The sequence below is a fragment of the Podarcis melisellensis genome (genome assembly GCF_964234715.1).
Source record: "Podarcis melisellensis genome assembly, chromosome: 10".
Lineage (NCBI taxonomy): Eukaryota > Metazoa > Chordata > Lepidosauria > Squamata > Lacertidae > Podarcis > Podarcis melisellensis.
The window spans coordinates 74,377,139-74,404,412 of record NC_138542.1 but is presented as its reverse complement, the minus strand read 5'-3'; the positions used below and the strand labels follow the sequence as shown (position 1 = coordinate 74,404,412).

Below are 27,274 nucleotides of genomic sequence, written 5' to 3'. Positions count from 1 at the left end.
AGATAGATAGATAGATAGATAGATAGATTCTTTATTGTCATTACACAAGTGCAACATTGCACAAGTGCAACGAAATTGGATGCCATCCCTTAAAAACAACAAAAGCAAAACAACAACAACAACCAAACAAACCACATTCCAGCCACACCCACACCCACACCCATCAAACTCCCAGGTCACACTATCGAGTTACAGCATTCAAAAAGGCCACAGCTCTTGGATAGAAACTATTTTTCAGTCTATTTGTCCTTGACTTGATGTTTCTATATCTCCTGCCAGAAGGCAGTAGTGCAAACAGACTGTATCCCGGGTGAGATGAATCCTGCAGGATGTTGTTTGCTTTCCTAAGACAACGGGAACTGTACAGTTCTTCCAAAGATGGGAGAGGATGACCAATAATCCTTTGGGCTGTGGTTATGACCTTCTGGAGCACCTTCCTCTCCCTAGCTGTACAACTGGAGAACCAAGCACAAATACAGTATGTGAGAATGCTCTCTATGGAGCCTCGGTAGAAGGACACCAGCAGTCTCTCACTCAGATTGTTCTTCTTTAAAAGTCTGAGGAAGTAAATTCTCTGCTGGGCCTTCTTCACCAGAGCAGTGGTATTTGCGCTCCAAGTCATGCACTGATCGATAGTCACTCCCAAAAACCTGAATTCCGCCACCCTCTCCACCCGTTCCCCGTTGATATACAAGGGCTGAATGTCCGCCTTTTTTCCCCTGTAATCCACCACCAATTCCTTGGTCTTAGCCGTATTAAGAGCCAGATTGTTCTCTCCACACCAAACACAGAGCCGCTCCACCTCGTCCCGATAGGCGGACTCATCCCCTCCTGAAATGAGCCCCACTTGATGATTTTGTTGCTGGAATAGATGGCTGTACAGTCATACGTATAGAGAGTATAGAGCAGGGGACTCAACACACAACCCTGTGGTGAGCCGGTGTTAAGGCTAAGGGCTGTGGACATATGTGACCCTACTCTAACCCTCTGAGAACGTTCTGACAAAAAATCCAAAACCCAGAGACAGGTGGAGTTGGAGAGTCCAATCGCCTCTAGCTTGGACACCAGTCTATGGGGGAGGATAGTGTTAAAAGCAGAGCTAAAATCCACAAACAGCAGCCTCACATAACTCCCCGGCTGCTCCAGATGGGACAGAGCAGCATGGAGAGTGGTGGTGATAGCGTCTTCTGTGGATCTATTTGCCCTGTATGCAAACTGGTAGTTGTCAAAAGTTGATGGAAGACAGGAAATAATGTGACGGCGCACCAGTTTCTCAAAACACTTCATGATGATTGGAGTCAGTGCAACTGGTCTGTAGTCATTCAAACTACAGGAGACCCTGTTAGTGAGGGAGATCAGAGCCCTTCTTCAAGCCCCCCAGAACCTTCCTCAGAGCTTCCTTCACCTCCTTGTTGCGGAGGCTGTAGATGACAGGATTCAACATGGGGATGATGATACAATAGAGAGTGGAGATCAGGGTGTCCACTTCCAAGGAGTAGCCTGCGCTTGGACGGTTGTAGTTCACGTTGGCCATCCCAAAATAGATGATGACCACAACTATGTGGGCTGCGCAAGTGGAGAAGGCTTTTCGCCTGCCAGTGTTTGAGTGGATCCGAAGGATGGCCGACAGAATGAAGATGTAGGAGATGACCACCAGGAGGAAAGTCCCCACGCTGACAAACACACTTGCTACATGAAGGGCCATCTCGTTGATGTAGGTGTCGCTGCAGGCGATTTGCAGAAGAGGAGGGGCATCGCAGAAGATGTGGTGGATCTGGTTGGCCCCACAGAAGGCCAGGTTGGTGGAGAGCACGGTGTGAATGGTGGAGGCCAGGAGACCACAGGTCCAAGAAGCAGTAGCCAGAGGGACAAAACTCTTCTGCTCATCAGTTGAGCATAGCGCAAGGGTTGACAAATGGCGGCATAGCGGTCATAGGCCATGACAGCCAGCAGGGCACACTCGGTTGCAGAAAATATCATCAGGAAGAACATCTGGGCCATGCACTGGTTGTAGGAAATGGTGTGTCTCTGGTGCAAGAAGTTCACCAGGATCTTGGGAATGGTGACAGACGAGTAGCAGATATCTATGAAAGCTAAATGGCTGAGGAAAAAGTACATGGGGCTGTGGAGGCATGAATCCAGCTGGATCAGGGTGAAGATCACACCGTTTCCCACCAGGGTGAAGAGGTAGATGGCCAGGAAGAGCAGGAAGAAGAAGGACTGACCCTTGTGGACCCCAGAGAAACCCAAGAAGATGAATTCGGTCACAACCAGCGTCCGATTGCTGCCTTCCATGGACTGCATCAAGGTCAACTCTGAGAAGAGAACCAGGAAGCGAGAGAGAGTTGGCAAAAGCTGTGTTGGTTATGTGGAATTTTTCCTTATTTATGGAACAATCAAGACAAAAAGCCCCACAACAGTTCTTAGGGCAGGGCTTCCCAATCAGAAGGTGCAGCTGCCCAAATGGTTAGGTTACTCTGCACACACACAGAGAGAGAGCTCTCCCTTTTTGATGCTAACCTTTGCAGTAGGAGCAATCGTTGATCCAGACATCACTGGAGGAGATTTTGTCTTAGGGGGCAGAAGTAATGCTGTCTGGGGAAACACTGAATGGAATACCCTGAACCCACCCCTTAAGCTATTCTTGTTGTAAGACAGTGGTGGCCAAACTTGGCTCTCCAGCTGTTTTGGGACTACAATTCCCATCATCCCTGACCACTGGTCCTGTTAGCTAGGGATGATGGGAGTTGTAGTCCCAAAACTGCTGGAAGGCCAAGTTTGGCCACCACTGTTGTAAGACCTCTGAGCAGTTGTGACCACACTCTGTAGAACTCTAGGGGGGCACCAAATACCTGTTTGCTGATTTGAACAAAGAATTCGCATCTCTCTCTCTCTCTCTCTCTCTCTCTCTCTCTCTCTCTCTCTCTCTCTCACACACACACACACACACACACACACACACACACACTGTATCTTTGCAGCGTTCATGCATCCAGCATGTGCATTTTGCTTCCAGAGTTGGATCTCTTAGCATCTCTGTAGCAATTATTGATCAGTCTGATAGGCTGCTGTTCTCAGAATTAAAGTGCTTAGCTCAACTTGCTGTTGTTGTTGCATTTGGGAGATTTGGTAGATTTACTGGACGAAATCAACTGGACTGCAAAAATGACTCTACAACAGCCATTGATTTTCTGGATATATACATTAGACGCAGGAACAGCACATGGCCTGAACCTAGATCCATGTTTCCCAAAATTATTTGGGTCCGTGCTCCCTTGGTTCCATAACCACATCCCTGTTGTTGTTGTTGTTGTTTAGTCGTTTAGTCGTGTCCGACTCTTCGTGACCCCCTGGACCAGAGCACGCCAGGCAATCCTGTCTTCCACTGCCTCCCGCAGTTTGGTCAGACTCATTCTGATCCCCTTATAAAAAGCCTTATTCATAATAGCAGTCTGCATGAACTGCTAACCATGAAATTTGAACCAGTAACATTAGGATCGTGTGTCTAAATGTTCCATTCGACATTGTAGCACCACTTTTCTTTCTCAAACATTTATTCAAAATGCAATCAAAACTTTTCAGTTTGTTTAATTCAGTTTATGAACTTGATCTGTCAATGCCAGCTTTTCAATGTCTTCTTGTCGTTTACACCTACAGCGCCTTTCTGCTGGCCCTTGGCCTCTTAGCGCTCCTGGGAAATTCCCACCAGCCCTCTTGGAGAATCACTCACCTGGAGGATAGCATCCTCCTCACTTAGCCATTCTGAGCACTGCAGCCTCAAAGATTCTAGGATCCTCAATTTGGCATCCACACAGACATTCCAGTTGTCACATTAGGATAATTTATTAAAGAATAAAAAGTAGGGGGGAAGCAGGCAGAAGATCAAAACAGAATGCAAAATAAACCTGTAGAAATATAACCGGATGACTCCTAGCCTATCCACCACACTAGAGTCGTTCTAATTTACTCACAAGTAAGCAGCAAGGATGGGCAGCTCCCCTGGCCATGGGGAGGGAGGAAAGCTGCAGGGGCGTCTCAGCTTTTTAAAGTCTCCCCACACCCACACCCCGGGCCAGATTTAGGTTTGATTTAGGTTTCAGCCCTAAGCGACTGAAGGTAATGGGGCCCTTGATATGTCCAGCTGTCCTTTGTCAACAACAAATTGTCCCTGTTTTTTGTGTTGAATATATGCTATATGGTAATTGATGGACCTAATAGGTATCTCAAGCCAATTGCACATAACAAAATATGTATTTTATGAAAGTAATTGTTGAACTGAAATACAATTAAGAAGAAGTATATTAACAGTGAAAGAAGAAGTATACTAATAGTGAAATAATTATTAAGCTCTAACTTAAAATGATTGGGGGCCCATGACTTATACCATAGGAGCCTACACAACACAAAACACTGTTGCTGTCTGTAGGTTTTATTTTATTTGTTTTTTGTCTTCTATTTTGGAAATGTACATCCAGTTTTTCCCCCTCTAATTTTTTTGGGGGGCCCCCAAGGGAGTGGGGCCCTAAGCCATAGCTTGTTTAGCTTATACATAAATCCAGCACTGTGGGATGCCAGACACCCTCGTGTTGCTCAGTTAAGAATCTTAAGTTCCCCTTTTGCATTTGAAAAGAACGATGGAAAGATATGGGGGAGCTTGACTTAAAAGATGGGGGGAGGCTTTCTTTGCACAGGTGACCTCTGGCTAAAGTTCAGCTACCCTGGCTAATAGCCACTGATAGACTTCCCCCCCCTCCTTTAATTTGTCTAAGCCCTATTAAAAACTGATTAGGGCAAGGCTACCATGATATGTTGAGGCAGCTAAACCCTTCAATGTTTTCTGCACTGTGAGACACACTACTTTTTGGTGGGCGGGGGAAATGTGTGTCCTGAATCTACAGCCCATGAGTAAGTCTGATGCATAAAACCGCTTTTGACTAGGGAGGGGGGGAGGGCATCAAATTCAGTTTACATTTAAAAACAGACTTAACTAATCTGCACTTTCTGAAACACTGGGGGGGGGGGGTGAGGACCCTTCAAAATTTGCACTTCCATGAATTTTGCAATACAGGTCTCCCACTGAGGAAGTGGCTGCCAGGATGCATCTACAGTGGCTGAATGTGTGCGTAAATAGATACATTACTCAAACGCATGCATTATTTTAAGGGAAACTGATATGCAAATATCTGTATATTGCCTAAAATTGCAATCTGCTGGGTACTAAAATGCTGGTGATTTTTTTGTGAGTACTTGGGAAAATAAAATAAAATCCCCAAACTGATATGGAGAATTAAACTTAAGAGCAGAAAAAGGAGAAATCAAAACTGACACATCACCCAATCCTTACACTGGACAGAATGAAGTCAACTGAAGCAGACTGCTTGCCACTATGAGCATGTCAAACTCTGTCATCTTGTATGGAACATCTAACAGCTTTGCGCCCAGCTGTCAATCAGCCAGCCCAGACGATTCCTTCATTTCCCTGCATGCTTTAACCAACATATACAATATTACGCAGTGGCGGATGTGACATTTGCATGGTTTTAAGCAAACTGCTGCGTGCAGGTGAGCGATGCCTCCCTATCACCATTGCAAACCCAGCCTTCCCTGGGTTTGGAGGTGACTTTCCAGGTCCTTTTATTTTTCTGCTCCTCACCTGGCAACTTCTGGCCTGTGGAACTCAGCTGGTTGCTGCTGGGCTTGGAAGGATGTAGAGATACTTGGTTTCAGACACTGATGTTTCTTCCATGTCCCCCATTTGAGGAGGACCAGGCAGGAGGACCTGGAGGCCAGAGAAGGGTGGATGGGTAGCAGAGTCTCCACCTTTTCTCTTGTCAGAACAAGGGATGGACCAGGCTGGGGCTCATCTTCGCTCAAGGAATGGTTCCAGTTTCTGGCTGACCCTCCTTGTCCTTCAGGCATCACCATACACCCTATAATTGGTCACAGTTCTGCCTGCATCTTGTGGCCCAAACTCCAGCAGGGAAGAGAGCTTTTATTGTGTGTTTGAACAGCCCTTGAGGAGGGAAGGAATATCAGGGAGTGCAGGGAAAGACATCTCTTTCCCTTGGGTTTTCCCCTTGATAGAAAATGCTGGTGCCAAGGGTACAGATTAGATCTCAAGGGGATCAGGGAATAGCAGTGTTCAAATGAGGCTCTCAGGGAGGAGGGGTGCAGGAAATGAATTCAATCTGCATTTGATTCACACTTTCCAAAAAACAGTACGAAGATTAAAACACAGCCAGCATTTCAAATTTGTCCTTCTCATACAGGACAGATATCCAGCACAAGTCATATTTGCAGAACTATACGGGCGAACGTAAAATATGGAGAAAAGTTTGCATTTAAAGGGGAAATGGTGTTTCAAAGAATGAATATATTAAGCAAGGCTGCATACAAGAATGTGTGTGTCAGGAGAACTTTGCACTAAGATGCTGATGAATTTTGGGGAAGACTTAACAAAATAAAGAAAACAGAAAAAGAAGTGGAAATGTGGATCCATGAAATTAAAAGAACTTAACTGTGGAAGAATGGGAATTCTTTGTTCTCAGAGGACTAAACTGAAAAAATAGGAAACAACAAGAAGAACTGTTTTTAATGTTTGGTGCTTTGTTGTGTTTTATATGTTCTGTGAGCGGTCTGAGTGGCTGGGGCAACCCAGCCAGATGGGCGAGATATAAATTATTATTATTATTATTATTATTATTATTATTATTATTATTGGATTTAGGTCTGAGGTCCAAGACCAATCCCCTTGTGACAGTGCACCATGTTGAATTTGGCAGCTTAGCAGCTCTTCAGACTGGGAGACAATGCAGTTACTAAACTGGGTGTTGGACACAAGACCCAGTGCAGAATCATGACCTAATTCTTTGGAATCTGTCTAGTAATGTATTGCTGAATTAAGTCTAACCAATGGGAATATGGTGTTAGCCACTGTACTTTGACCCCCAAGGGAAATTTCTCCAAAGGCAGGAGACCCTGTTAGTGAGGGAGATCAGAGCCCTTCTTCAAGCCCCCCAGAACCTTCCTCAGAGCTTCCTTCACCTCCTTGTTGCGGAGGCTGTAGATGACAGGATTCAACATGGGGATGATGATACAATAGAGTGTGGAGATCAGGGTGTCCACTTCCAAGGAGTAGCCTGCACTTGGACGGTTGTAGTTCACGTTGGCCATCCCAAAATAGATGATGACCACAACTATGTGGGCAGCGCAAGTGGAGAAGGCTTTTCGCCTGCCGGTGTTAGAGCGGATCCGAAGGATGGCCGACAGAATGAAGATATAGGAGATGACCACCAGGAGGAAAGTCCCCAGGCTGACAAACACACTTGCTACATGAAGGGCCATCTCGTTGACGTAGGTGTCACTGCAGGCGATTTGCAGAAGTGGTGGGACATCGCAGAAGATGTGGTGGATCTGGTTGGCCCCACAGAAGGCCAGGTTGGTGGAGAGCACGGTGTGAATAACAGAGTCCAAGAGGCCCCAGATCCAAGAAGTGGTAGCCAGAGGGACACACACTCTTCTGCTCATCAGGTGAGCATAGCGCAAGGGTTGACAAATGGCGGCATAGCGGTCGTAGGCCATGACGGCCAGCAGGGCACATTCAGTCCCTGCAAATGTCATCAGGAGGAACATCTGGACCATGCACTGGTTGTAGGAAATGGTGTGTCTCTGGTGCCAGAAGTTTGCCAGAATCTTGGGGATGGTGACGGATGAGTAGCAGACGTCCAAGCAGGATAAATGGCTGAGGAAAAAGTACATGGGGCTGTGGAGGCGTGAATCCAGTTGGATCAGGGTGAAGATCACACCGTTTCCCACCAGGGTGAAGAGGTAGATGGCCAGAAACAGCAGGAAGAGGAAGGACTGTCCCTCGTGGACCCCAGAGAAACCCAGGAAGATGAATTCGGTCACTGGTAGCGTCTGATTCCTGCTTTCCATGGCTCTGTTGAGGTCAGTTTTGAGTGGAGAACCAGAAAGAAAGAAAGAAGAAAGAAAGAAAGATGTGGGCAGGGAATGCATGGGACAGAGTATTTTTGTCCCTAAAGATCTCTCTGCTTTCATCATTTTCATATTCTTAACAAGAGCACATTTATAAATTTATAAATTTATTTATAAATTTATAAATTCATTTTATAAATTTATAAATTCATTTTATAAATTATGTGCACACAAAAAAACCAGAGGATGTGTTACTGCCCCAGGCGGGGGCTTATTTACGGTAACTTTTGGGGGGTCTGCAACTGATGTAACAGCGAAGCATTTTGTCATAAGTTAAGCTGGCACAAAGAATCTGGTCCTAATAGAATTTAAGATACAGAAATAGGCAGCTGAGCCCGAACCTTGCTCTCTATTCCCTGCTTGGAGAGGGGGTCCCATTGATCTGGAAGACACATTGGTTTCCCTAGGAAGGAGGTCTTCTGCTTAACCTTTAGACCCATAAACTCATTGAATAGTTGAGTTGGAAGGGATTCTGAGGGTCATTTAGTTCAATGCAGGGATCTCGACTAAAGCATCCATAACAGACTGCTCTCTTATATATTAGTTCATATTCTTTCTTAACAATAAAATTATATCATTTTGATCTCTTCCTGGTGGTTTTTTTTTGGGGGGGGGGGTGTTTTTATAGCTGGGATACCCTCCCACAAACTTACCTCTGTGAAGTAGGAAAGGTCTTTTTCAGAAAGAGGATTAAATCAGGAGAAGCGCGGTCAGAAAGATTGGGCACATCTACACTTATGTTCCTTCCATCAAACTACACCTGGAATACTCTGGGACATTTCTAGTTGCCACACCTTTAAAAATAAGAGATCAGGTTGGATTTCTAGAAAAGCAATTTAAGGGATTTCTGGAACTAGAGCAAGCATGGGAGGTAGGGATTGAAGCAGCACAGTGTATCAACTCAGCGCATGCCGTCCAAAGGAAAATCTCACAAGGCATGCAGGTAAAATTTCTAAGGTTAAAAGGAAAAGATGCCATACAGGGGGAGAAAGCTGATCAGGTATTCCATTTAAGATCAGAGTGAATAAAGCCAAATTCTTCTAGACTTACCTCCTGGTACAGTGATATCTTGGTTCTCAAACTTAATCCGTTCTGGAAGTCCATTCATAAACCAAAGCGTTCCAAAGCCAAGGCACGCTTTCCCATACAAAGTAATGCAAAATGTTCCAGACTTTTAAAAACAACCCCTAAAACAGCAATTTAACATGATTTTTACTATCTAACGAGACCATTGATCCATAAAATGGAAGCAATAAAGAATGTACTGCAGTCACGCAATCCATCAGTAGCTGAACTGGGTTCCACATAGTCACAAAAACTAAACAAAAAAGAGCCACAAGAACACAAAATAAATAGCAAAAACAGACAGACTTCAGCGTAACACTCAAAACGGAAGTGTGGCAACTCTCATCTCTTGTGGGGGTGCAATTACTGCTAGTACCGTCCGTTAAGAGTTTGGGTGTAATCTTTGACACCTCCCTTTCCAAGGAGGCGCAGATTGCACCTACAACAAAGGTGGAATTTTTTCATCTCCACCAATCTAAGCCGTTGGCTCCTTACCTCTCTCGCCCTGACCTAGCCACTGTGATCCACACGACGGTCACCTCCAGGCTTGATTATTGTAACTCACTCTATGTGGGGCTGCCCTTGAGACTGACCCAGAAACTCCAGCAGGTGCAGAATGCCGCGGCGAGACTCCTTACGGGGTCCTCATTGCGGGATCACATCCACTCAATGCTATACCAGCTGCACTGGCTCCTGGGTCAGGTTTAAGGTGCTGGTTTTAACCTTTAAAGTCCTATATGACCTGGGACCCTCGTACCTATGGTACCTCCTCTCCTGGTATGTCCCACGGAGGACCTTACGGTCTTCAAACAAAAACATCTTGGAGGTCCCGGGCCACAACGAGGCTAGGCTGGCCTCAACCAGAGCCAGGGTTTTTTCAGCTGTGGCCCCGATCTGGTGGAACACTCTGTCACAAGAGACTAGGGCCCTGCGGGATTTGACATCTTTCTGCAGGGCCTGCAAGACTGAGCTGTTCAATCAGGCCTTTGGCCAGGGCACAGCCTGACCCCCTCTTTCTGTAATCCTCATAGAACTCTAGCCCAATGGTTGCCACTAATTTGATTTGAACTGATTTTATAATGAATTGATTTTAGAATGCTGTATTATTTTACTGTTGTTAGCCACTCTGAGCCCAGCTTCGGCTGGGGAGGGCGGGATATAAATAAAAATTTATTATTATTATTAACGTGGCACTAAAGTCAAAACTGGAATCCCTGTATATGCTGACAGCTATGTTAGCATGGACAATCAGCAGACTGCAAAGCAACAAGTGCTGGCATTTGGAAAATGTTACATTAAAGAATGAAAATGTCACTTGGGACCTAGCAGACCTAGAGAACCTAGAGAATATTTCCATATCAATAACTCTGCAGAGTTGATGCAAACTACTATATGAAAGACTCTTAAGAGTCCCATGGACTGCAAGAAGATCAAACCTCTCCATTCTGAAGGAAATCAGCCCTGAGTGCTCACTGGAAGGACAGATCCTGAAGATGAGGCTCCAAGACTTTGGCCACCTCATGAGAAGAGAAGACTCCCTGGAAAAGACCCTGATGCTGGGAAAGATGGAGGGCACAAGGAGAAGGGGACGACAGAGGACGAGATGCTCAAAGAGACAGTGTTCTCAAAGAGACCAGCATGAGTTTGACCAAACTGCGGGAGGCAGTGGAAGACAGGAGTGCCTGGCGTGCTCTGGTCCAGGGGGTCACGAAGAGTCGGACACAACTAAACAACTAAACAACAACTATATGGGATGTTTCAAAGGCAGTAATGAGAGGTCAAATAATTTTAAAAGACTCATACTTGAAAAAATAAAACAAAGGGAGAAGGCATGCAACAATTAGAAAGAAAGGAAACACATAGCTACATTCTCTACAAAAAATTATAGAAAGAAAATATGATCTCATAAACTGCACCCCAACAGAAAAAAGCTACGATTTGTTAGACAGGGTATCTTCAATGAAAGAAACAAAGCTGGCAGATTGTGACCATATTTGTTTGTTTAAAACTAAATAGTAGAATAATTGGGTCCAACAACGAAAGACCAACGAGAATAAACTGATAATAGGATCTGATAACATCACAAATGAATGTTAAAAATTGTATGAGAAATCGCATGCATCTGATTGTCCCAAAAATGATGCTATTGAAGCATTTAATGATGTCTAGTCCAATCTGATTCTGATAAGCACCAGCATCCCATAATGATCTCTGAGCTCCACAGTATTGTCAGTGATTTTTTTTAAATAGCCCCTGGACCTGAAGGCTTCACAGCTGATTATTGTAAGAAATTTGAACAAGTCTCCTGCCCATGCAGTTGTAATGTGTTCACTGTGTACATCCAGAAGTTCTCCCTTTTGCTAAGATTGTTCTGAGAACCGCAGCTGGCCAGACTACAGAGATGCCAAGAGATCCAGCAATAGTAGCAAAAAGGGAGAAATTCTAGATGTGCATGAGGGACATGGTGTCAACTTGAAGGACCGTGGCAGCATTGCTTTCTTCCGTGAATGAAGCCCTTCTGAGCATGGCAGCCTCAAAGCCCTGCAATGGCCACAACTGACAAAGGCGGAACCAAAATGTTCTGCTATAAAAATAAATAAATTCTGTATTGTATTCCCCTGTAATCAATATATGGTTTATATTTGCATCTTATCCTAAGAGCACCCAGTACAAATTTGTGTGAGTGCTGTTTGAGGCTCTCATGACCCTTTCTCTGACCAGCCCTGCCAGATGAGATGAAAGGTCTGTCTAGTTCAGAATTCTTCTCTTAGGGATGCCTAACAAAGTCAGTCTTGGCCCATTGTTCCAAGAAATGGCATGATGTGTTATGTATGTAGTTAAATATGTATTACGAGGGGTTTTTCCTCTTTAAAGTTGCAGATTTCTGCAGAATGGAAGAGAATTATCAGTAGAAAACATGTGCAATCTACAAATTGCAAAACTCCCCCTTTCACAAAGTGGTCCTCAGATTCTGCTAGAGAAGTTGACCATCAGAGCCCTTGAGCAATAGCCCTCCAAAAAAGATATTCCTCAGGGCCACAGGACCTCTGGCTAAAGTCTAGCTACCATGGCTAATAACCATTGATAGACTTTCGCTCCTCCCCATATCTGCCCAAGCCCAATTTAAAGCTTTTTAATGTAGGGCAATTACAGCATCTCCAAAACCCAAACCCAAAAATTTCTTATTCACCTTGAGAAACAGTTATTTTGGAGGGGTGAAGAGTGGCGAGCGTCTGTTCTGAATCCACGGGCAATAAATAAGGCTGATGCATAAAATCACTCTGGGCTTGGGATGGGGAGTGCATTAGATTTGCATTCAATGGCAAACATACCTCATTTGCACAGTTTCCAAGTTTCTGAAACAGCCACCCTTTGAAACTCACGTTTCCCTGAATTTTGCAATGAAGTTCTCTGGTCAAGTAACACATACAAAAATGCATTATACAGTGGTACCTCGGGTTAAGAACTTAATTCATTCCAGAGGTCCGTTCTTAACCTGAAACCATTCTTAACCTGAGGTACCACTTTAGCTAATGGGCCCTCCCGCTGCCGCTGTGCCACCGCCACATGATTTCTATTCTCATCCTGAAGAAAAGTTCTTAACCCGAGGTACTATTTCTGGGTTAGCGGAGTCTGTAACCTGAAGCGTCTGTAACCCGAGGTACCACTGTACTAGGAGAAATTGCTTTGCAAAATTGCAACAAACAAACACTCATGTATATACTGTATTAGGAGAACTTTGCACTAAAATGCTGATGAATTTTCGTGAGGACTTAACAAAGATTCCAAACTGCTGTTAAAACGTAGAAAAATGAACTTGAGAGTGGCGAAATGAGAAATGGAGTGGAACTGAAATTTGGAGATTTGCCCATCTCTACTCTGGACAGAGCAAACGCAGCCCAAGCACATAGCACTGTGAGCATTTCAAAGCTTTCCTGTCCTGCATGGAAGAATGAATCATTTCGTTTTGAGTTTTAAACCAGCCAGCCTGGATTATTTCCCCATTTCCCAGCATGATTTCTGGTTTAAACTTTTGGAATGATTCAGTTACAGATAGGTAGCCGTGTTGGTCTGCCATAGTCAAAACAAAAAAAAAATCCTTTCAGTAGCACCTTAAAGACCAACTAAGTTAGTTCTTGGTATGAGCTTTCGTGTGCATGCACACTTCTTCAGATACACTGAATCTGAAGAAGTGTGCATGCACACGAAAGAAGTGTGCATGCACACGAAGAATGTGCATGTATCTGAAGAAGTGTGCATGCACACGAAAGCTCATACCAAGAACTAACTTAGTTGGTCTTTAAGGTGCTACTGGAAGGAATTTTTTCTGTTCTGGAATGATGTTAGACAACTTCCAGTTAAAAAATTCACCTGGTTTCAATAAAACTGGTGAGTGGAGACGATCAATTCCTATCCCACCCCCATTGCAATGGAAACCTTTCCTGGGTCTGAGGGCTACTTCATGGATGCCTTCATTTCCCTTCGTTTCTCACCTGGCACCTCCCTGCTGCATGGATAATGGTGGGGCACCTGTTGGCTTTGGAAAGATGTGGAGAAAGTCAGTTTTAGATGCTGATGCTTCTTCCAGGTCACCCAGTGAGGAGAGTCGGGCAGGAGTTCTTCCCCAAAAAAGGTCCCCAGCTCTTCAGGCATCAATCACATGCTCTAAAACTAAGCTGCACCCTTCTTGTATTGTGTTGGTCCAACTCTGGCAGGAAATAAGGTTTATACTGAGAGCTTGAGCTGGCCCTGAAGAACTCACATTTGCATCAGGAGAAAGAAAAATCAAGGAGTCCAGAAAAAGATTTCTCTTCTCTCTCTCCTCCCCCCCCCCTTTGGGTTTTTCTTTTAATTGGCAGAGAAGTTTGGAGTCGTGAGCGAAGGGTGGGGACCCAGGGGGTTGGGGAATACCAATGTTCAAACCAGGCTCTCGGTTAGGGAAGGGGGAAGAAAATCTATTCAATCTCCATTTAATTTACACTTTCTGAAACAATACGGGAATCAAAGCACAGCCGGCCTTTTCAATTTGCCCATCTCCAGATCTTGCAATGCAAATCTCCAGCCAAGTAACGTGCAGAAAAAATGTCTGAACTTGGGTAAAGCATGGATAAAAAGGCATAAGTGGCTGAAAATAACATACAAAAAATGAGGAACGTTTTAGGGGAAATGGTGTGAGTGTTTTTAATAATGTTTTTAAAGGATACAGAGTTTCAAAATAACCGTACAGGATAGCTTACAAAATACTAAAGGCACTTAATTTTAAAAAATAATATAATATAATATAATACAGAATGGTGCAATAAACAAACAAAAGGTATGGATGGGTGTCAGTGGCTCAGGAGGAGAGGCACAAGGAAGAGAGGAGATGGAGAGCGAAGGGGAAGAATCTGAGGGGAGCGTAGGAGAATATGACAGTGGCCCAAGGGATTCCATGAGTCTCTCCAGCGAATCGGAAGACTCGCAGAAGGGGGCGCCAGTGGTCAGGGGTAGAGGGTTCCCAAGGGGAACGCCCCAGGAGCAAGGGGGGAGCAGGGACTCCCAGAGCAGCAGTTGGAAATCAGGACCAGCTTCCCCACCAGAGCATAGTGAGGGGGAAAAGTCCCAAGTATCAGGGCCAGTGGATTCCTCACCAGGGAGAGAAGACGAGGCAGGGCTGACCACGCCTCCATCGGAGAGTCGGACAACGGAGGGGAGGTCAGATCCGGCCAGTATTCCGGAAGAGGGAAGCAGTGACAGGAGTAGTGTAACGGTTAGGAGGAAGGTCACTGGTTTGGCGCGAGAAGCAAGTTCAAATGTACAGGAGCGCGGGACTGGAGAGGATGAGGATTGGGAGCCGGGTCCCAAAGCTCGCCGGAGGCAGGGGGAGGAGCTAAGCGACTCAGCGTCAGAGGAGTCTAGAAAGGGGAATGCCCCAACGGGCAGAAGGACCCAGAGAAGGAGAGAGCAGCGGAAAAGGTGGAGCAGGGCTAGGATATTAAACTGGTGTCAGAGGGGAGGAGACTCAGACGGGACTTCGCCGGTCTAGGGTTTAGGACGTAGAGCTGCGCGCTGCGGCTTTGAAATGGAAACTGAACTTCAATAAAGACCTTTGTACATAAACACAGCCTGGTGTTGGTCCTCTGTGAGCTGGGACTGAAGGGCAGCTCTGACAATGGGGATGGGAAGGGCACTGATTAGGAGCTTAATTATACACATCTGAACAGTAAACAGAAATTCAAGAGTCTTGTCTTGAGCTTATACATTGGTGTACAATGCAGAACGTATAGTCAAATCTGCTTCGTTTAATGGTTAAAGTGTGTACGTAACTAAGGATAAATAAATAAATAAATAAATAAATAAATAAATAAATAAATAAATAAATAAATAAATTTTTATTTATATCCCGCCCTTCCCGGTTCAGAAAACTGGGCTCAGGACGGCTAACAACAAATTTAAAACACTTAATTGATGCAACAAAAATAGCATAAAATACAGTATAAAACATGAGTAACAATAAATTCAGAATTCAAAAATCAATTTAGGGGGAAAAATCCATCCAATAAACATTAGATGATCACCAGCGCTAGCTGGCTAAACTAGTCCTATGAGGATGAGGGAGGCATATGCTCGATTCATATTCTGTTTTAGCTGCAAGAACAAAGTTGTGCAAAAACATGTGTAACCACACACTGCAAGTAAAGTAAGATAACTGCTAGAAAAACCGATTCTAAAAGGGCAAACCTAAAAGGGCAAACCTATTTTAATAACTGGTTGAAGTCTTCTTGTAATCTTTGTAAACTTTCAGTGTATCTGAGGAAGTGATTTGCATGCTACTTGCGTGTCAATATTTCTGCACTTTGTACAATCCTCAGAGCACCTTTGGAACATATGAGCAAAGAGAGCCTCCTGATAGAATAAGGAGCGGTGCTGCTAATGTACATTTCAAATGATTATCTAGTGGTCTGATTTCCACACCACTTGTTAGTGAGGGGAATTATATCCCTTCTTCTGACTCCCCAAAACCTTCTTCAGGGCCTCTTTCACCTCCTTGTTGCGGAGGCTGTAGATGAGGGGGTTCAGCATAGGGGTGATGATGCAGTAGAGTGTGGAGACCAGGGTGTCCACTTCCAAGGAGTAGCCTGCACTCGGGCGGTTGTAGTTCACGTTGGCCATCCCAAAATAGATGATGACCACAACTATGTGGGCTGCGCAAGTGGAGAAGGCCTTGTGCCTGCCGGTGTTAGAGCGGATCTGAAGGATGGCCGACAGAATGAAGATATAGGAGACGACCACCAGGAGGAAAGGGCTGATCCCCACAAACACACTTGCTGCATGAAGGGCCATCTCGTTGACATAGGTGTTGCTGCAGGCGATTTTCAGCAGTGGTGGGACATCGCAGAAGATGTGGTGGATCTGGTTGGCCCCACAGAAGGCCAGGTTGGTGGAGAGCGCAGTGTGAATGGCAGAGTCCAAGAGGCCCCAGATCCAAGTAGCCGTGGCCAGAGGGACACACACTCTTCTGCTCATCAGGTGAGCATAGCGCAAGGGTTGACAAATGGCGGCATAGCGGTCGTAGGCCATGACGGCCAGCAGGGCACATTCAGTCCCTGCAAAGGTCATCAGGAGGAACATCTGGACCATGCACTGGTTGTAGGAAATGGTGTGTCTCTGGTGCCAGAAGTTTGCCAGAATCTTTGGGATGGTGACGGAGGAGTAGCAGACGTCCAAGCAGGATAAATGGCTGAGGAAAAAGTACATGGGGCTGTGGAGGCGTGAATCCAGTTGGATCAGGGTGAAGATCACACCGTTTCCCACCAGGGTGAAGAGGTAGATGGTCAGAAACAGCAGGAAGAGGAAGGACTGTCCCTCGTGGACCCCAGAGAAACCCAGGAAGATGAATTCGGTCACTGGTAGCGTCTGATTCCTGCTTTCCATGGTCTGCATCAAGGTCAACTCTGAGAAGAAAGCAGCAAGGAAGAGAGATTAATGCGGACAAAAGAAGGTTCCAGAACACACACATGTGAAATCATGGGCAGAGGTGGGTTTCTTTGTTTTTTAAAAGATTTTTGGCAGACGGTAACTGAAAGCATCAACATAACTGTATGGAACAACCTAACATTTGCAGAGCAAAACATCCTCTTGAATTATATACCCAGCACATGGAACCCTAGAAAAGGACAATTTGACTGGACTCTCTGTGCCCTTACCACAGCAAAAAGACTGATGCTGATGAATTGGAAAAATAAAATTGTGGTTCACTTCTACGACTGGATTGTAGACTTGTACAAACTTAGAACATAAGAACAACTTGCATATAAATGCGGATTAAAGGGCTGAATGCCAGTACAGTCATACCTCATGTTACGTCTGCTTCATGTTACGTTCTTTCAGGTTACGTCCCACGGCGACCCGGAAGTACCGGAAAGGGTTACTTCTGGGTTTCGCCACTCACGCATGCGCAGAAGCACAAAGTGACATCACGTGCATGCGAAGACGTGGCGAATCGCAACCCGCGTGTGCACAGACGCGCCGCTGCGGGTTGTGCTCTTTTCATGTTGGAAATGGGCCTCTGGAATGGATTCTGTTCACAACCAGAGGTACCACTGTATTTACATTGTGAGGGAATAAGGAAAAAGCAACCAAGTGGGGACCTCTTGAATCCACACGTCTTCATCTTGACGTACAGCTCATATTCTCCTAGACAACTAGGATGCATTTGCAAACTGCACGAAATTAAAAGAGGCCTGCATCTTGGGAGAAAAGCAATGCCAAACCTAGACAGCATCTTAAAAAACAGAGACATCACCTTGCCAACAAAGGTCCATATAGTTAAAGCCATGGTGTTCCCAGTAGTGATGTATGGAAGTGAGAGCTGGACCATAAAGAAGGCTGATCGCCGAAGAATTGATGCTTTTGAATTCTGGTGCTGGAGGAGACTCTTGAGAGTCCCATGGACTGCAAGAAGATCAAACCTCTCCATTCTGAAGGCAATCAGCCCTGAGTGCTCACTGGAAGGACAGATCCTGAAGCTGAGGCTCCAAGACTTTGGCCATCTCATGAGAAGAGAAGACTCCCTGGAAAAGACCCTGATGTTGGGAAAGATGGAGGGCACAAGGAGAAGGGGATGACAGAGGATAAGATGGTTGGACAGTATTCTCGAAGCTACAAAGATTAGTCTGACCAAACTGCGGGAGGCAGTGGAAGACAGGAGTGCCTGGCGTGCTCTCATCCAAGGGGTCACGAAGAGTCGGACACGACTAAACGACTAAACAACAACAACAACATGATAGGTCTGTAGATGGGGGACCCTGCCTCCAACCACCTAACTGGGATTTACTATATAGGTTTCTTATATGAAAAAAGAACATTAATTGCAGGTTTGTTGAAAATCTTGTCTGAGACCACAATGGGGGAAACTTGGGGGAAACCTGTAAGGGTCATCATTTTAACGGAGGCCAAAAGAGACGGGTTTAGTAACTGCCTGAATTTGAAGTCTGATTTGAATTGGGAAATAAATAGTAAATATTTAGGATCCTCCATTCCAACCACCTGGAATTGAGGAATCTCAGCTTAAACATCCCTGAACCATCCCTGAGGCCATCCAACCTCTGTTTAAAAGCCTCCAAAGTTGGAGAGTCCACTACCTTCTGAAAGAGTCCATTCCACTGTCTAACAGCTCTTGACCTCAGAGAGTTCTTCCTAATGTTAAGTCTGAATCTCTTGCCATTTGTCCTATCAAAAAATATTACTGAGCTATGTAGTTGGAGGGGGGATTTGTTTAAATAAAAAGCAGATTACTGCAGAACAGAACAGAAATATCGGCAAAAAATATAGGAAATTAACAGATGGGCTCATCCCAAAGCAGTCAGCTGGATGACACCAAATAAGTTGAGCATTGGGACACTAAGGCAATATTTCTCCCCAGCAGATGTTTTTCAGTGATATGTAACATTTCTCTAACTTTTAACTATCCTGGCTAATAGTCTTTGATATACCTTCCCTGCTTCTTTAATTCCATCTAAGCTCCTTTTTGCAGTTGTTTAAGGTAAAGCCATTGTGGCATTTTGAGGCAGCAAAGCCCATAAATTGCTTACACACTGTGAGAAGCAGCCCGTTGGGGGGTGGGGGGTGTCTGTCCTGAACCTACAGCTGATGAATAAGGCTGAACCATAAAACCACTCTGGGCTAGGGGTGCGGGAGATACCAAGATTCAGTTCCCATCCCCGTCTTTCCTTTTCCTTCTGTGATGGAACCCCTATTTGGGGACTTCCCTGGCTTTTTTCTGGCCCATGTAGGACCAGTCTGGGTAGTTGGCCTTGGTGAAAATTTGACATTTGCTCCCCCAAACAGTTTTTGATCTGGGCTTCCACTGAAATGAAGCTGCATTTTAAGTTGTATTTTAATCCTGTTTTTAAGTTGTATTTTAATCAATTGGTTTTATACCGCCCTGAGCCTGGTCTTGGCTGGGGAGGGTGGGGTATAAATACAATTTTTTATTATTATTATTATTATTATTATTATTAGGCAAGCCTACTGAATCAGCTCTTTCTGAAACAGCATGCAAACTGAAATACAGCCACCCTTCACACTTCAATGCAGTTCCCCTGTCAAGTAATGTGTAGAAAAATGTGTATACTGGGTCTGTGGACACAGGTACACACACACACACACACACACACACACACACACACACACACTGCAGATAACATGCAAACATGTGTTATACAGTGGTACCTCGGGTTACAGATGCTTCAGGTTACAGACTTCGCTAACCCAGAAATAGTGCTTCAGGTTAAGAACTTTGCTTCAGGATGAGAACAGAAATTGTGCTCTGGCAGTGCGGGGGCAGCGGGAGGCCCCATTAGCTAAAGTGGTGCTTCAGGCTAAGAACAGTTTCAGGTTAAGAACGGACCTCTGGAATGAATTAAGTTCTTAACCAGAGGTACCACTGTATTGGGGGAAATAGCTTTGCAAAAAGGTGTACATTTGGCAAAACAAAAAAACCCACACTAACTTTGCACTAAAATTGTTGTGGTTGGTGTTAGAAATAGAATTTGTATACCACCCCCCCCCCCCCAGATCTCAGGGTTTTTCCACAGCATAAACGATTTGCCCATCCCTAATCTGGACACAGTGAATCCGACTCAAGTAGGTCGCTGAACAATCTGAAAGCTTTGAAGCTTTCCTGTGCTGCACAGAACATGGAATCGCTTTGTAAATCAGCCAGCCTGGATTATTTCCTCTTTCCCCACATTGATTCAAACATCCTGCCCAGCGTTAGACAATGCCCAGTTTGCATGCTTTTAAACAAACCAGTGCATGCAGACAAGCAATTCCTCCTCCGGACCTCATTGCAGATGGAACCTGCGCAGGTTCCCTTATGTTTCTGCTCCTCACCTGCCATCTTCCTGCCGAATGAACTCAGGTGATTGCTGCAGAGTCAGACAATTGGTGGGGAGAAAGTCAGATCCAGGTGCTGCTTCCAGGTGACCCAGGAGGAGAGTCAGACAGGAGGGAGAGTCCCAGGGACAGAGAAGGTGAGGGGCGATAGAGGGGGTTTGTAGATTTCAGGGTCCCCACCTTCCACCGTGCCAGGACTGGAGGCAAACCAGGCTCATGTTCAGCCTAAGAAAAGGTCTCCGTTTCTGGCTGAGTTTCAGGCACCACCTTATCTCCTGGCACCTGCCTGTGTCTTGCCTATACAGCCTGTGGACCCAACTCTGGCAAGAAAGAAGGTTTTTATTGTTTGAGCAGCCCCTGAAGAACATGCATTTGCAACGAAAGGAAGAGAGATCAAGAAGCCCAGGAAAAGAGACCCCTCCCTCTGGGCTTTATTTTTCTCCTGGCAGAAAATGCTGATGACAAGGGTATTTGGCGTCACCCAAGGGAGTCAGGGAATTGCAATGTTCAAACCAAGAAGGGCTGGCTCTTATTTAAAAATGGGGAAGAAAGTCAGTTTAGCTTTCATTTAATTTCACACTTTTCCAGACTTTTTCAGATGGCAAAGGTGGTTGCTCACGAGTAACCAGGCAGGACTCTGACCTGTCTTTTACAGGTTTTATTTAGGTGCAAAACTATTTACAGTGCAGAACCCCAAAGTTCATGTCTGCCTCTATCACTAGCAGAATCCGACAGAGCTTGTTTCCTGGACCTCCCCCAGCATAAAAGTCTTGTTACGCCCAGCCTTTTCCTTCCCTCTTTGCGCTTTAGACCTCTGTGCAGGGTGGGCGATGGAAGGGGCGTGCTTCCCTCCTGGTCGGCTTGGCCAGGAGCGATGCTGAGGCTCCCACCAGCATCCTCTGCTCCTTTCACCTCTTCCCCAGTGGAGGTGGGTCTTTCCTCATCACTGGAAGAGGAACTGCTTTGCGAGATTTTCAGAGGCTCCCTGTAACACAACTGCCCCTCTGTTTCCTGCCCCTGTTCTGATGGCAGTTCCATGACAGGCGGGGAGGCAGCTGTTCAGTCAGGGAATGCATACAAATACGTGTGGATAAGTAGGCATATATTTCCAGAAAAGAGATGGAAAAAGCATTTCTTTAGTGAGAAGGAGAGCATAGGAGAAATTTGCATTAACATGCTGGTGAATTTCCATGAAGACTTTAACAAAACAACAACCAACCACAATCTAATGTGGAAATGTGAAGAACTGAATATAAGATTGAAAACTGAGAAACAGAGAGAAATCAAGAGTTTCTCTTGGGGAAGAACTTTGTAGAGACTCCATTCAATGGCAGCGAAGGTCGTCTGTGCAGCAGCCAATCAGGGACCTCGTGAGAATAACCATTGAAAGATGCCCTGCTTGCTAGTCTTAATCTATTTATTTAAGGATTTTCCTACTGTGGTAGACTTTCAAAGCAGATTCTTACTCTATGAATCACATTCAAGCAGAGAAGACCTTGGCAAGAAGAAGAAGAAGAAGAAGAGGAGGAGGAGGAGGAGGAGAGTTTGGGTTTGATATCCCGCTTTATCACTACCCTAAGGAGTCTCAAAGCGGCTCACAAACTCCTTTCCCTTCCTCCCTCACAACAAACACTCTGTGAGGTGAATGAGGCTGAGAGACTTCAAAGAAGTGTGACTGGCCCAAGATCACCCAGCAGCTGCATGTGGAGGAGCGGAGACGCGAACCCGGTTCCCCATATTGTGTGACTACCGCTCTTAACCACTACACCACACTGGCTCTCAAGGAGATGTTGGCTGCCCAGAGGATCACCTCAGGGAGGGCACAGACGGGCAGGTGGACTCCTAGCAAGAGTGGAGAGGCACAATTTTTGTGCTCCCCTGGGCCTGGGCCTTTGGCAGAGACCAACCTGGCCAACCCTCAGGTATGCCCCTACATTCAAGCGTGGTACCCAAAACAGAAATAACCTGGCCTTCATCCAGTGACGCTGGAGAGAGTTGCTTTCTTACATTCTATCATAGGTGTTAGAATAAATCAACAAATGGAAGAGTGCAGGAGCCACTTGTGCCTCCTCTCTTGTTGACCCACTGTTGATTGATTGATTGATGGATCCCATCTTTTTCTCCAAGGAGCTCAAGGCGGCCTACATGGGTGTCAGGCTTCAGGGAACTGGCTTCCTCCCCCATGGCAGTAGATAAGCAGATCAAAGGAAAAGGAGTCTTCCTACCAGTTGGAAACTTTAATAACCACAGCGAGAGAACGAAGAACCCATCTCCTAGGAATGGCGGTGCTCCCAATTAATGACCCCACCTCCTTACGTCCCTATTAATCTACGTCACGTCTACGTCTTGTAATCTGAGTTTGTACCCTCTGTACTTTCTGTTCTGACCCTTTCTTTTTTTTAACTTCTTTTTATTCATTTTCTATAACCAAACAACAGCAAAGAAAGAAAAAGAAAAATAGCTAACACATACCAAAAACAGAAAAAAGAACAGAAAACATCAACCAAATCAAAACACCTAAACCAACCAAAAAACAAACATTAATTAACAATAAATAACGTTTGACTTCCCTCCATCTTGGTTTTGGGTTATGTGAATATTAAATCCATTCTGCAGTTTTTCATTTTTTAACATAAACACATCGCAAGGGTTATATTAAACCTACTGTGATTTTTATATCTCTAGAATTTGTTTCCATATATGTTATGAATTTAGACCAATTGTCGATAAACCTTATACCTTTTTGCTGTCTAATGTTCTGCGCCATTTTTGCCAGATCCATATACTCAAATAATTTAATTTGCCAATCTTTAACGGTCGGGGTATTTGGGGTTTTCCAATTTTGTGCTAACAGAATCCTGGCAGCTACAGTTGCATATTGAAACATTATATAATCTTCTTTCTTAATCTCCTCTCCGATCATTCCCAGAAGGAAGGCTTCGGGCTTTTTGACAAAAGTGTATTTAAGTATTTTCTTTAGTTCGTTGTAGATGGAATCCCAATTTTTTTTAACTGCTGCACATTTCCACCACATGTGGTAGAAGCTTCCCTCTTTAGATTTACACTTCCAACACCTTTTGTCGCCAGTCTTATACATTTTTTGCAATTTCACAGGGGTGATGTACCAACGATACATAATCTTTTCCATATTTTCTCTGAGGGCAGTACAGGCTGTAAATTTCATTCCTTTAGTCCACAACTTCATCCATTTTTCAAAATCCAAATGATATCCAATGTCTATTGCCCATTTTACCATAACCTCCTTAACCTCTTTGTCCTTGGTGTCCCACTCTAATAGCTGATTATACATTTTAGATAGCAGTTTAGTTTTACTTTCTATTATCTCTACCTGGAACTTTGATTTTTTTCTCATTCATTCCAGTCTTTTTATCTTCCTTCCATAAGGCATTAATTTGATGATACTTTTTTTTAAATAAATATTTTTATTGGTTTTTCATTTTAAAACAAGCAACACAAACAAACACATACAAACATATATATATTTTCATATCCTCCTTTTCATAAACCTTCTTTCATGGACTTCCCCATACCTCCCCCTCTCTGCATCCTTATTTTACAGTTTTTCAGCAACCCCCTGGTCCCATTATATTGTTAACTTATTTTCTTGAGTTTCATCATAATTTTATCAAACAGTTTCAGCTGCAATTCTGCATCTTCCTTCCCCTTGACATTTTAGCACTCAACAATTTTACAACTGTTCTTAAGATAAACTTTAAATTTCTTCCAATCATCATTAATTTGATGATACTGCAGCCAACCTGTTAATTCGCTTTTTAACTCTTCATAAGATCTAATTTTCCATCCTCTTTCCAATCTTTCCAGGAGGTCTTCATAGGTCAATCTCTCACCTTCCGTGTTTGTTTTTTTGGTAGTTAATATGTCAATAGGGGATAGCCACCAGGGGGTATTTTTTTCCAGTAGTTTTTTATTCTTTTCCCACGCTTCTAACAATGTTCCTCTGATAATGTGGTTTGAGAAGCCTTTATGCACCTTTTCCTTATTCTGCCAGAGATAAGCATGCCAACCAAATCTTAAATCGAAGCCTTCTAAATCTAGCAGATCTGTGTTTTTTAAGGTAACCCATTCTCTAAGCCAACAAAGGCACGAGGCTTCATAATAAAGTCTCAGATTTGGGACCGAGAATGCTCCTCTGTCTTTTCTGTCCGTTAGCAGTTTAAATCTAATTCTCGGTCTTTTACCTTGCCATATAAATTTAGAGAGAATTTTTTGCCAATTTTTAAATATTGCACTTCCTCTAATCACTGGGACATTTTGGAATAAAAATAGAAGTTTCGGTAATATACACATCTTGGTTGCAGCCATTCTGCCTGACCAGGAGAGTTTTATCCTATTCCAAGTATCTAGTTCCTTTTGGATTTCCTTCCAGGTGTTTGTATAGTGTGATGGGATGATGAGCTGCTTGTGCGTAAAAGCTTAGTCCCTCAGAGTTTGGCCAGGTTAGCAAACCTCTGTCTATAACGGAGCCCCTTAAGCACGGCTCCGTCAATCGCTGGCAGAATCCGACAGTGGGCGTTTACGGAATCTCTTCCAACATAAAAGCTCCTTAACGGAAACGCGTCTTCTGGACTCTCGGCGCGACAGTTTCCGGCGAGGAGTGGGTGTCCCTATAAGAGGTCCTGAAACCTCCCCACTGTTTTCGCTGGAAGTGCCTCTGAGCCATCCCTCCGACTCACTTTCCCTCGGAGCTCCTTCTCTCCCCCTGCTGGTTCCCTCTTCTGCTGCTAAGTCTCTCCTAACCTCTGTGAGCCCTTCCACCTCCTGTCCTTCCGATGGCAGTTCCCTGACATATAGTTATCAGCCATTAAGTTTATATTTTTCATTGTTAGCCACACTCCTAGATATTTTATCTTTTTTATCTTTTTTGCTTCTTTGATTCCCGATTGGAGTTCTAGCTGCCTCCTTAGATCTTCTCCCATATTCCTAACCATCATCAAAACAAAAAAAATTCCTTCCAGTAGCACCTTAAAGACCAACTAAGTTAGTTCTTGGTATGAGCTTTCGTGTGCATGCACACTTCTTCAGATACACAGAGTGTGCATGCACAAGAAAGCTCATACCAAGAACTAACTTAGTTGGTCTTTAAGGTGCTACTGGAAGGAATTTTTTTTGTTTTGACTATGGCAGACCAACACGGCTACCTATCTGTAACTTAACCATCATTTTAGTTTTAGTTTTATTTAACTTGAAGCCCGCTACTTGAAGCCTGTTCTGACCCTTTCTGAGCTCTTCTTGACCTTGGGGAGAGTGGAGGAATGCTTTCCAGAGACAGTGAATCTGTTAACCCTCTCCCTCCCAGTGTTTTCTTCTCCTAGCTGTTCCCCATTCAGTATTTCCCAGCTTCTGCCTTCTGAACTATGCCACTTAATCTGCACATGCACCCCTGAAACGAGACACAACATGAAATGCAGATCCATACATTGAAATTTGCACCTCTACAAATGTTGCAATGCAGTTCTCCAGCCAATGAATGTGTGAAAAACGGATATACTAGAGTAAAATGTTCATAAAAATTCATGTGCCAGTGAAAATAACACAGAAAGCATTAAATTAGGGAAATCACATAAATGTGCATATTAGGCAATGACATAGAGATATGTGTATATCTGCAAAGATTTGCACTAAATTCCTGATGAATTTTCAAGAAAACTTTTCACAAACTTGCAAAATGATGTGGAAATGTTGAGAGCTGAAATTAAGATTGCCAAAGAAATGGAGTCTCGGAGAAATCAAAATTGATCAAATTACTGCATAACAACTCTTTTAAGTTCTCAGCAAGACAGGTTAAGGGCACTAGCGACATGGTTAAATTCCAATAACATGGAATACCCAGTTACCATCCAAGGCTATTAGCCATCAAGGGTTTGACTATACAAGAAACCCCAAATATATTCACACATGACTAAACCAAAAAATAAATAAATAGCACTGTGGGTCTTAGTACCGGACTGGACTTATTTGTTAGTGATGCTGAGCACTGACATTTTTGAAAACGTGAGTGTTTCAGACATGAGACATGCAACAATAAAAATGTATAGAGAGAACTCGGAGGTGACTGAAAAGGAAAATGAGTAACGACAAAGAGTTGAGAAGATGGGACTGAAAACATCATTGTAAACATGAAAGCAGCAGAAATATAGATGATTGGACTCTGGCCGATCGCGAAGCATGGGTACCCCCCACAAAAAAATTATAATTTGGAAAACATTTGGACTTTATTATGTGTATTGATGTAATTTGGACTAATTGGTATGATAAGTTTAATTTGGTAAATGGAAACTTAATAAAAAACTTTTTTAAAAAAACACACACCACACAATAAAAATGTATAAACTGATGGCAACTACGTAGGGAAAATGAGCTCTTGTCAATCGATGGGCAAGAGATATTGGTGATTTGTGCACCATATCAGGATTCCCAAGTTCCATTTTAAAAATATACATAAACATTTCTGTGCCAGAGTTTAGAGTGTTGTTTCTTTATTCATTCATTCATTCACTCACTTACAAACAGTTCCACTCCCGCTGTTCCACCCAAAAGACAAGATGGGGGAATTGTTCAACACTTGTGCCATGAAGGGAGCAGGGCTGCCTTCTGTGGTGGCCATTGTGGCCAGGCAAATGCCAGGCTCTGGCAGGGCTCTGGCAGGGCTACCCTGGCACCAGCTGTGGTGGATGGGCCTGCCTTGATCTCCATCCCACAGTTTGCTACCATCCAAGCATGCCTGCAAGTCTTAAGCAGCCAGGGAACTCTGAGAGTCTCATTTCTGACATCACTATCTGCTTGAAGAAGTGTG

The 27,274-nt window shown here is 44.2% G+C and overlaps 2 protein-coding genes and 1 pseudogene across 3 annotated transcripts; all 3 read right to left on the bottom strand.

Moving 5' to 3' along the window:
* Positions 1–1,342: 1,342 nt before the first annotated feature.
* On the bottom strand, positions 1,343–2,307 carry LOC309379837 (olfactory receptor 5T7-like; annotated as a pseudogene). The gene has a single exon. The product of its transcript is annotated as an olfactory receptor 5T7-like (transcript).
* A 4,674-nt stretch (positions 2,308–6,981) lies between these two features.
* LOC309379811 (olfactory receptor 5T7-like) lies at positions 6,982–7,935 on the bottom strand (the record flags this gene model as incomplete). The annotated part of the gene is made up of 1 exon (XM_081929264.1): positions 6,982–7,935. One exon carries the CDS (start codon positions 7,933–7,935, stop codon positions 6,982–6,984), a length of 954 nt encoding a protein of 317 aa, XP_081785390.1.
* Positions 7,936–16,020: 8,085 nt separating this feature from the next.
* Positions 16,021–16,986, bottom strand: LOC309379810 (olfactory receptor 5V1-like; the record flags this gene model as incomplete). The annotated part of the gene is made up of 1 exon (XM_081929263.1): positions 16,021–16,986. Exon 1 carries the CDS (start codon positions 16,981–16,983, stop codon positions 16,021–16,023), a length of 963 nt encoding a protein of 320 aa, XP_081785389.1. The 5' UTR covers positions 16,984–16,986.
* Positions 16,987–27,274: the final 10,288 nt, after the last annotated feature.